At 38.7% G+C, this 11,365-nt stretch overlaps 1 protein-coding gene and 1 long non-coding RNA gene across 4 annotated transcripts; both read right to left on the bottom strand.

Moving 5' to 3' along the window:
* Positions 1–3,026: 3,026 nt before the first annotated feature.
* LOC148864767 (uncharacterized) lies at positions 3,027–4,005 on the bottom strand. Of its 2 annotated transcripts, none has more exons than XM_088980042.1 (3): positions 3,655–4,005; positions 3,531–3,575; positions 3,027–3,443 (listed from the first exon to the last, which is right to left on the bottom strand). In XM_088980042.1, the coding sequence occupies exons 1-3, from the start codon at positions 3,905–3,907 to the stop codon at positions 3,301–3,303; spliced, it is 441 nt and encodes a 146-aa protein (XP_088836168.1). In that variant the 5' UTR covers positions 3,908–4,005; the 3' UTR covers positions 3,027–3,300. The 2 variants fall into 2 exon arrangements, with proteins under 2 accessions (XP_088836168.1, XP_088836167.1); XM_088980041.1 differs by having other exon boundaries at positions 3,086–3,443; positions 3,524–3,575; positions 3,655–3,999.
* Positions 4,006–8,738: 4,733 nt separating this feature from the next.
* Positions 8,739–11,362, bottom strand: LOC148864766 (uncharacterized). Of its 2 annotated transcripts, none has more exons than XR_016110202.1 (2): positions 11,225–11,362; positions 8,739–10,818 (listed from the first exon to the last, which is right to left on the bottom strand). It is a non-coding gene; the product is annotated as an uncharacterized LOC148864766 (long non-coding RNA). The 2 variants fall into 2 exon arrangements; XR_016110203.1 differs by having other exon boundaries at positions 11,217–11,351.
* Between the last annotated feature and the right edge of the window lie 3 nt (positions 11,363–11,365).

Here is an 11,365-nt window from a genome sequence, read left to right as displayed (position 1 = left end):
TGCAGAGTTATAAACATTCTAAAGGTCAAAACCCCACTCTGCACACTAATGCCCGACTGTGAATTGGCATCAATTCCGAGATGACACCCACCCCAATTGTGCTTTGAGCCTAAAAATTCTGACCCAGGGCTAAACAGTCATTCTCCCAACCATTTTATGTTGCATTTGGCATTTCTTATTTTAAAGACATCTCTTTTTTGCTCTTAAAATGCTCTAATGAACAGAGTTTTTAACTGCAAAAAGAAGATAAATCTTTAAAATAAGGAATGCCAAATGCAGCCTTATCTATCATTTCTCATTTTACCACTTATTGGAGCTATTCCTAAATTCTTATGGATAACTTCATTCCTAATCCTATCTTTTTTTCCACTTGTTCATTTTAGCATTCACATTTTTGGCACATTCAAATATATGTCTACAACATGTTTGAGATAAGATCTTGTAATTGATATTTAATTTATGCCATTGAAGGAGCCAAATTCAATTCTGCCTCTGCCCTCTTTTCTTTTTATTTTCTTTTAGTTAAAACCTGAAAGATTCATTCTCCACCCAAGTTTGTTTGATTGTTTCCAGTTTTTCTGAAGTTAAAAATTAAAAAGAAAAGTAAACTAAGTCTTCAGATCCATTGATATGATAACATAACATCAAATGCTTGGAAACGTTTTGAAAGTTAAATTGGTCTCCAATTTTCAAAACCTGAATTTTCTAGGTTTCCAAACGAGAACTATTTTGATGGATCTTTTCCTTTGCTTATTATCAAAACCTATTCTTAATCACTTCATTAACATTTTCTTACACTTGTACTGTTTTTTTTTACATCCAATCAAAATTCAAAATATTGCATTGGTATGTATTGTACAATATGTATCGACTTTCAGGATCACCACACTTTATTAAAAGAATTTAGGGCTAGTTGGGTTTGTGGGAATAGGGGTCTTGAATTGGAATTGGAATTCCAACTGTTTGGTTGGGTAGAACCGAAATCTCATTCCTATTCCTGGTGAAATGGCATTCCCCATTTGAGGAAACTACCATTTCCTCTTTCTTGGGAGTGACTTGAATGATAATCTATTCTAACTGATTCCAATTCCCATCTGAACCAAACAGATAGGAGGAATAGACTGTTCCAATTCTGATTCCAATTCAAACTGTGAACCAAATGACCCTTAGACTTTTTAAAAGTAAGAATCATTAATGGCTGTGGTGCACACTATCCCCTGTTGTAAAAAAAAAGTAAAAATAAGTTCCATGGTTTTGAACTCTTGATACGCAAAACCTGCATATTGAGGGTATTTGATATTAAAATATTGCATACAAAGACCCCTTTTTTATGGCACATTGACACCATCAACTAACCACAAAGCAGTCCACATGTACCATTATTATTTTTTAGTGGCAAAATCAACCCTGATCAATCAATATATTATATTAATTATTTTTTATATAACAAAACTATTGTTAGCTTATTTCTCTACAGCATTTCATCCCCTACTTTTATTTTTATGTTCAAACATTTCACAACCTAGTAATGGTTCAAGTAGAATAGATGGATAAGCCTATTTTCTCAAAACAGCCTGGTCTGTTGCAGGAATTAGGATCTAATCTGCTTCTCACACTTACCTCACAGTCACATCCCGCCGTGACTTTTTCCTTCTTGTTATTATTATTATTATTATAGATCAAATCAATTAAGTTGTTTCCTTTTTTCTAAATTGGCTTTTTACATGAATGTACAATGTTTATAATTGTTAGTTGATTAGTTTTTCCTTAAATTAATCAACTAATTTAGTAGATTATATGTTATTTTCATCAATTTACAAACTCTCTACTTTTTTCCTTAAACTTTGAGGCTTATGCCTCAACTACGCCTCTAGACTTTTAAAACCTTGGTCGATAGTTTGGCCACCTGGATCAATGGGTTGCTGACCAAATGAATAATTTTAGGGTGAAACAGAACCGATTCCTGAGTCAACTGATCTGACTGTCTGGTCCAATCTGATTTTCAAAACCATGCCTTTCCCTACATTTTCTTTCAAACCAAACACAGTGTTTAGATAAATTCATTGTATTTTCCAATTCCAAACAATATTTCTCAGCTTTGAAAAATATAATTCCATCACTACTTTTGAAATCCAAATACAGGAGAAATCTCAATTCTCGCACACACTACAAAAACTGGACTACAGATGTGTCTTCTGCCCCCAAACATCACGGTGTTTGCCAAAGTGGCATCCACTGGAGTTTTGGCAGCACTTCCCTTCCAAGAAAATGTAAATACCGACCTCCGTCTCTCAGACTCTCACCACCCCTCCAATCGAGCTGGGGCTGACTCTAACAACACAACAAACAGGGCAGGGGTGTATTATGATATTATCCAACTTCAATGCCGCTTTAGAATCCGAAGATACAGAGTAAAAGAAAATTAAACACATGATGATGAAAAGCAACTCGATCGACTTCATTTGCTTTCTAGGAAACACTGAAAAGAACCTTATTTATACCAATAATTACCATAAATTTTTTTTTTCTGAAAGCAGTTGCAGTAATATTCTTTTGAAACTTTTATGCTCTTTACTCATTAGTCTTTATTACTAAAATGCATTTTTCAAACAAAAAAATAAAAAGAAAATTGGCGAGACTGAGGAACGATGCCCTGAAAGAGACTTCTGATTAAAGCTGTTCATACACGGGTTATCATGACGGCGATTAACGGAACTAACCGTTACAAAACGATGTTCCACTCTGGTCATTCCCAACCGTTATAACGCCCGTTTAACGGCCAGAACCGCCGCTAAGTAAAAAATTAGCTTGTAACCTGCACCACCCACAGTAGGGTCGTCGTGGGCCCCGCGTATGCGCACGCGGCACGCACATCACATTGATGTGTTTTACTGTTGCGAGGACGCACTTGGCGTGAGTTGAGTGATCGCCGAGTGACAGCCGATTCCCGACAATGAAGCGTCCGTCACTCCATCTCACAGGCGGGGGTCCAACCGGAAAACAAGAAACAGTAAGAAAGAGAGAGTTCACAGCTGCGCAGGTTACTAGATGCGCATGCGCCCTTAGAGGGTGCATGTTAATAATATGAGCAAACAGACACTGCCAGTAGTATATTCTTTCTTCTTTTACGTCGTAAGAAATGGAAACCGTAATGAGTTTTTTACACGTGCTAATCCCACGACGACATCGGAGTCGCGCGTGAGAGACGAGTCAATGGAGGAAGGGAATCGATTAACGGAAGAAGCAGAGCACAGGTCAGAGCCAGAGAGTCGGGTTTGGAAAATAACCAGATAGCGCGGGCTAAAAATCGGCGACTTTTCGATGAAGCCGATATCGCCGAGCGTCTCTTCCGACCTCCTGCAAGCTCCGATGGCTTCGTATCGCCAATACATCGCCTTTCTCTATCTCTAAATATCGCCCGAAATCGCCGGTCTCCGTCGAATCTGAACCACCATTAAACAGAAAATGAAAAAATATCTAAAATAATTTTTATCTAAACAATAAACTCTTCAGTAGAACCTACATTATACCTGTCGGCTTCGAGGACCACCGGAAACCATTAAAATGAGCTAACTCTGCAAAGAAGAGTGGATTACATTAAGAGAAAGGGTGGTCAAAAGAGATAAGGAGATCATCGCCATTGATTAACTTTACCTTTTTGAGAAGGATCGTAAGAACAGAGGTAGAGAACGAGTATGCAGAATATAATGAGAATAGGTATTAGATGTATCGATCTCTCGGACCGGTAACTCATCGATCGGTGAAGCTTCTCTTCCTTGTTCTCATCTTCGTCTGCGACACCGCAGCCTTCCTTTTTCCTCCGCTCCTCCCCATCGACCTTCTCTTCTTTTTCTCCTCCATGGCCGTGGAGCTTCGACCCAGGCGAGCCCAGAGACGACCTCTGCATATTTGGACTGAGAGAGAGAGAGAGAGGGAGAGAGAGAGAGAGGGGGGGGGGGGGGGAGGGGGGACGATGATGCAACGAAGCGGAGCTTTTGGAAGACTGTTCGTTTTCCTTCCTTTTCTCAGTTTTAATATATATTTTTCTTTCCAAATATGCCCTTCATTGCCTCACCAGTTGACTTCAGCAGGGAGAAAAAGCTGGAAGGAAAAGTTATTTCCACAGTTGGAAGATTATGGGTTTGATTAATTAATGTTAATTGTGAATTAATTATGTAATTGCTCTCGGGATTTGGAGAATATATTAAAGAATTGCGTAGCGTGCACTTTTTCATTTGAAATAGGATCGTGACCGTTGGATCATAGAGAGTTCATCGTGCCAATATAATTAACGGTTTGCAGTTTTGGTAGCATGGAAGTAGCTTATAGCGTGAGTATAGTATCATCGTCCAAAGTAGGGCTCCGTGTAGAAAATACTTGAGAAGCGTACAACTTACGCTCTCTGGCAGTCGATTATTAGTGAGGGTGCGCTCATCTATGACTATAAGGTATTGACAAATGGCCTATGTATAGAGTTATGGGCCATCGACATAGTTGACTCTTGTACAGAGATCATGGCCCACATTGATCTGGTGATCAGAGTCAGAAACCAAAATCAAGAGGCCCAAGTATTTATAAACCATCCAAATTGTTGACCACTTTTTAGGTTTAACAGAATCCTTACAAGATACAACCAACCATCCAATTGTTAGGCTCCAATCTTTTAAGTGGGGCCAGATATAGTGGATATCATCCGTCGGTCGTACAATAGGCACGTGGCAGTTTAGACAAGCATCACATGACTACTGTGATAGGGCATCTTCCTTGCAACAATGTTTCTATACAATATTCTTTTATGTCGGTCTGGCTATCAGCTTTTCTTTTGATAAGATGGGCTATCAGCTAGTTCATGAAATTAAAGCCCGTTTTTGTTCATCATGGGCTTCTTATCAAGCCCAATGTTGCTAAAGCATGAGGTTCGGGTCCGCGGAATGATAGGTTTGTCTGGGCCTCTAGCTTTATGGACAATGTAACTATGTAAGTATGTCGAATGTGCTTGGGAGACCAAATCAGCCCCCCACAACGTTTCACCGCTCGTCGGAACATCTCTCGATGATAATTCCAGAAATGATGATATTATCGGAACATCTCCTGATGATAATCCCAGAAATGATGATATCATTGGGGAATGTTCTCAATACACGGTGGAGATATGCTGTGGGACGTTGTGGGGAGCTGATTTGAACTCTGTGCTTGAGTTCAAGCTAAACAAGCCTTGTGCAATCAATTACAAATTTATCCTTACAAATCATAAAGCTTTGTTCATTTACGGTAATATACAAAACTTACGTTTTAAAAATTCATCCAGAGGCTGAACCATTTTTCCTCGGGGTCATGGGTCACTGATTTGACCATCCAGAATGGGTTAGACCATGCCACATTAGCAAATACATGTGTTTTTATTACTAGATAATATATAATTATATTCTACATGTAATATATGTATTATTTTATATTTAATTATAATTTTAATTATAAAAATGTATTAAAAATTACAATTAAAAACTAAGAAAATGCTTTTTGACGAAAATAATGGGGCAAGGCACCAAGACTTCTTGGGACATATAGATCTTGAAAAGTTATTTAAAATAAAAAAAAAAACCTAATTGGACATGTGAGTACAGAGTTACGTGGCTTCCCAAAGTTTGCACATGCATAATATGCAATCACCGACCTTGTGACTAGGTTGAATAGGTTAATGATTTGACCACTCAATGCATTGGGTTTTGACTAACTGAACAGGCTTTAAATAAATCGTGGGTTTTAACCATACCTGATGGTTGGGTGACAGTTCGGACAGTTTGTAAAAACACTTTACAAAACCATAGTGAAGCTGACTGCTTTAGTGGGTTGGGCAAATTTTCAAAGTAAATTTGAAGCCAGAAATTCGGTTGAGATTGATTGACTGTGGTCGAACGTTTATAGAAGCGGTTCTGCTGACTAAGCTGTTTATAGAGACTCTGGATCTCCTGTTCGCCATAACTCTGCCCATGTCTACTCATAACACATTACCCCTGTGCATTGGGAATATATCTTCATGCATAATATCATGTAAGAGGATGAGATGTTCTCCATGTATAGCTGCAATGATATGTGAGTAGATGTGGGCAAAGTTATTATGGGCATGAGATCGGACTTATTTGTAGAGTTCAAATGCCAAGATTATATGGGTGTTTGGCATCAAAGCATTTTACAAACATTCTGCTTCACAAGTGGGCCTGAATTTACATGTGTTTCATTTCACTTGTTTCTTTGAAAAACACAAAACATGGGATGCTGGGGCATTTTAAAGTGATATGACTTAATATTATAATATATTTATAATGATAATTGTGTGACATGTTAGAAAAATATTCAGCCTTTTCAAATTTTAATGTGCCGGGGCGATTTAGAATCACCAGGGATTTAAGAAACGTCAATCTGACAATTCAAGAAACCCTATCTTTCCCAAATTCTAAAGTTAATCATTATAAAAATGTTTTTTTATTTTTAAAAAACAGAACTGCCAAATGCAATTTTCTTGCCTATTCCGTTTAACACATCAGCAGAAATAGAACCTTGTGAAACGCTCCGGTGCCGGACACCATGTATATCTTTGATGTTTCAAATTACAAGATGATTGGGCCCAAAATAGCCCTGTGTTCCTAATTTTTCAGCCCAAAACCCTTGGGCTCTATTTCTTAGGCAGTAGCTCATGGTCCAAGTCCAAGTTCGGGAACTGTTTTGTGTTGTTAATGCTGGTTATACGGCCGTTAGCAAACCATGGCCGCTACTGATACATGGGAGCTCGCATTCTGTAAACGCACTCAGACGTCAGTGGATTAAAAAATCACTAACGCAGCGTTTGATAACATTTAAAAGTCTTAAATGTCCCTCATAATATTCAAATAGACACCACTTATTAAATCCAAAAGTATCCATTATGTGCCTCATGGTACCTGTATCGACCTCCACGTATTCGGCATTCCCCAATTAAAAGATCACATTGGTTAGAAAACATTTAAGTGCGAGAATGTTCTCTGCACTCATTTCTATTATTTTTGAACGCATGCAGACTTTTAAGTTTGTTATCATCTATGTGCTCATCATCTCTCCCCTAATTCCTAGAATCCAGGTTGTTTTCAAGAACAGTGATTGTGGTCATCCCTAACCTCTTAAGGAGTGGCTCGTTCAATCAATTCTGCAAGAGATGGATTCCTTTAAAAAAATATAGTAAGGAGAAAATTCATTAGAAAAATGAGACTATACGAACAGGTGAGAAGGAATTACCATGACAGGGTAACAGAACACATCACCACCACCCATGACCCAACCCCAACCCTTAAAGGAACTCCAAGCCAAGTTCCAGCTAAGATCTTCCAAGATGCCTAATAAAACCAGAACACTAACTAAATTATCACTGCAATCAACAAAACCAATAATAAAAGCCAAAAAGAACATTCCCTAGTCCCTACCTACCCCATCTTTAAAATATACACAAGGTCTTAGTCTCTTAGACTAGCTCTCTCCATGAGATATCAAAGGATACCTAATGAAGAGATCCAAAGACTGAGTAGATAAGAGATTGATAGATCTGGAGGCATTCAGACATTATGTCAACAGATTAGAGTAGCTAGATCTTTGACACATGGATTGAGCTCCTTGTCTTATTGGTTTCTAGGAGGCCCTGCAGGGGGTATGTAACCTAAATACAGCAAGGACACAGCTGGACGAGGTTTAAGATATTAAATTTACAATAGAAACTGAAGTGCTCAAGACAATACCCATGTACAGTTATCTGAGTATCATAGATGGTGGGCCTACCTGAGGTAATAGCTATTAGGATATCTCCATACTTAAGTTTTCGCAGAGTCTAGGGCCTTTATAATGGCACCTTGCATATATTTCTTACATTAATATAATTTAACACACTTTCATTTTCTGAGAGAGAGAGAGAGAGAGAGAGAGAGAGTCTAGGGCCTAACTGAGGCAATAGGGTACCATTATACTTGGGCTTTTGCAGAGTTTAGGGCCTTTATCATAGTACCTTACATATATTTTCATACATTAATATAATTTAGCACACTTAAATTTACTGAGTGTGAGAGATGTTTCCTAGCACTGGTTTCCTTCAACTATATGCCTATTTTTTAGAAAGTAGCTATTGTACTTTACATCCCAATGCAGTAGGATAATAAGACGCATTAAAGTCTTTGAGCAAGAGATGATGTATGGCATACTCAGAAATCAATTTACTACAATAATTTTTTTATCAGACACATACAGGGACTTCAGTGTTTTAGAAGCTTGACCAATCAGTGAACTGGACAAAGATTGGTTCAATCCAACTGAATGATCAACTCTTGACACTACACCAAAACCAGTTAATTGTCATCTAAAATAAATTAAATAAATGAAAAGAAAATTGCTCCATGTCAAACTGCCATCAGGTTCGATATTCATGCAAATTTGAGGGTCAGACTGGTGGTTCATAGGTTCTTTTCAATTTTCGTAAGGACTCAATTCACTAGTCAAATCTGGAAAAGAAGGGCCGGATGATGCAGAAGGAGCCATCAGGATCGGAACTACTGTCAACCCTTGGGACAAAGTTAGATCCTTCATCAAACTAGTTTGGATGAATTTCAGGCCTACAGATTCAGATTCGGAGTGAGTTTTCTTTTCTATCCTTGCGAGTCTTTTCTTGTAATATTCATTGAAACTATGTTACAGGATGTAACTAGAACTTCAAGGGGGACGAATACCTCTAAAGAGATAACTCTCAATTATCAAAAGATAATTCTCATAATGATCTAATTAAGAGAGAAGTTACAGCTTAAATAGACTCTTGACTAATAACTGACTCCTAAAAACATGTTATCCCTGTTATCCTTTATAATCCCCTATCCTATTCAATGCAACCACTCTCTCTCTCTCTCTCTGGTACTTAACTACCAACATTGACCCCACAAGACCCAACGTGAGCAGATGGATATGAGACATTCCCTGCCCCTTGAAATTGACCTTGTCCTCAAGGTCAAAGTCACCAAACACGCATTCATCGCTTACTTCCCCACTGTTGTAATCCAATGCTGGATGAACCTCCTTTGTTGCAATCACTACTGTATCAGTCATTGGTAGTTGCTTCCATGAACCCATGCAGTGAATACTTTGTAGGATCAGCCTTTGAAGATTTGACAGAAAAAAGCACTCCATGTTTGAGAATGCCTGTAAGAAATAGCAGATGCAGCAATCTGATATACGACAGTAGAACTTGTGTGATGACCATCTTTTGTAGGAGAAAAACCCCTTAGTCCTGACAAGAGCCTACCCCTCTACAAAATGTTGGTAAATTTGCTTGTCTCCAACAGGTTCTATAAGAGGATCCACATAACCCAATGTCAAAAGAGTATAGGCATAGCTGTTTCAGCAATGTAATGGTGCATTCACTTTAGTTCTGAAACAAGCAATTGTCACTTCAGCATCTCCACTAAGTAAATGAGGACCTGCCATATACAAATAAGCTGAGGAAAAATTTTACAAAAACACGTGTAGGTTTTTCTTGGCCATTTGACATATCACATATCCATTTACATAAACACATGTAATGGATATGTCACATATCATTTTCATTTTTGCCCATGCAAACCTTTCTCCATATCCCTTCTCGACAGAGTAGCGGATTTGTTCTGCTCCAAATAGTTGTATGGACCAACACATGCAAAACCTCCACGTGCTTGGATCTCAGAGAGTTCATTCAAGGCTTTGGAGACCAAATGGCAATACAGGTGTTTCCCATATGTAAGGATGTGAACATTTAGCTTTTTTTTGACAGTAATCTTTCAGATACATCAAACCATTCACTCGGTTGGAAGGAAAACCAAAGAGGTTGTAGGACCGATACCTTGTCAATGCCAGCCCTTGTAAAAATTCTGTGACAGAGCATCTCTTTGCTCCAGAAGAGATTTCATTAGATGCTCCAATTCCACTGCTTGTTGCTTGTAAATCTGGGCAGCTTTGATAGTGCCAACAATTCCCTCATGGATGAAACTTCTATTGATGTTGTTGACAGGTTCTGGCAGTGCTATCTTTTCATCTATTCCATATGTAATTCTGGCCTTCACTGCTTCAGATGCAAACCCCACAAGCTTGACTCTTCTAGCTGGCATTTCTTTAAAAGAATTAGGTCTTAGAGAAGAGTGGAACCTGAGATTCCAAACCGATTGTTGGGATGTAGAAGCTCTACAACGTTTGAACGAATATGACTGAATTCCGTTTTTATCGACCACCAACACTTCCCCCAGACAGTTCAAACACTTCAAATGCTCGTTTCTCTTATTGCTTTGGTGAATCCATGGCAGCCTCCAACCATCCAACGTCCTCAATGTCCGGTGGAAATCCATCTTTGAATTGCAAAACCAACACGTCCTTATTCCCTTCAAAATCCCAGTTCTTACTCTTCAGGTCAAGTGAGAGAAGAAATGGGGAAGAAGCATTGGCGTATTCAGGAACAGCAGCGTTGAATTCCTGTTTGTTGGGCTTTCCGCCTTCGGAATCATTGGTGTCGATTAGTTCTACCACCTCATCATGGATTTTGAAGGTGGCTTGCTCCTCCAATAGTTCTTGCTTCTGCTTTTCTACCGTCTTGGCCGTTTGGTCTTCAACGTCATTGTCGTCACCCCCACCGTTCAAATGATGGATGGCAGCATGAACATCAGAGTGGTTGGACTTACAGGGCTTCTAGTTGATCAAGACGACTAGAGAGAGACTCGAACATCTGCATTATTCTCTCCCTAAACTTCTCTTGCTTCGTCACCAACAATCGAACCGGTCATGGAATACCTTCAAAGAGTTAACTCTTTTAATTAAGAGGGAAATTACAACTTAAATAGACTCTTAAATAATAACTAACTCCTAAAAACTTATTATCCCTTATAATCCACTATCCTAATCAATGTAATCACTCTCTACCTAACTACCAACATTGACCCCACAGGACCCAATGTGAGCACAATACATGAATTTAGACTCTAACCGATTCAATTATATACTTGTGCCCTAAAAATTCTCAACGAACAACCTTTTTATTCTCCGTCTTATTCCTAAAAAGGTGTCTCGTTATTTTGCCGTTCATTCTCTCTCTCTAGTAATTAATTTTGCTCTTCTACAGTAGAATTTGATGTTTCGATGAACTAGCTAGGTTTCATTGGTATTTTATTAGGAGAAGCATGAACCCTCACTGGCTCACCGCAATGCTGCAAAGGATGAAAGAAGCTGCTGCCAAGAGTTTCGAAACATCTAACTGCCCAACACACCGATAAAGTCGCCGGAGAAGCACTGCAGAAGACTACCGGCAAATTGAAAAGAACGGTATCTGGCTGGGGTGGAC

This window comes from Nelumbo lutea, chromosome 3 (genome assembly GCF_056320005.1).
Source record: "Nelumbo lutea isolate HS-2025 chromosome 3, American lotus-T2T, whole genome shotgun sequence".
In the NCBI taxonomy this organism is placed as follows: Eukaryota; Viridiplantae; Streptophyta; class Magnoliopsida; order Proteales; family Nelumbonaceae; genus Nelumbo; species Nelumbo lutea.
This window is presented reverse-complemented; position numbering and strand designations above follow the sequence as displayed.

Excerpts from the sequence above, each read along its gene's own strand:
- LOC148864767 (XM_088980041.1), bottom strand. The coding sequence starts at position 3,907 with ATGCAGAGGTCGTCTCTGGGCTCGCCTGGGTCGAAGCTCCACGGCCAT. Across the intron at positions 3,576-3,654 it reads TTACGATCCTTCTCAAAAAG|AGTTAGCTCATTTTAATGGT; the intron begins GTAAAGTTAATC and ends TCTTCTTTGCAG. Across the intron at positions 3,444-3,523 it reads TCGAAGCCGACAGGTATAAT|ATTCGACGGAGACCGGCGAT; the intron begins GTAGGTTCTACT and ends ATGGTGGTTCAG.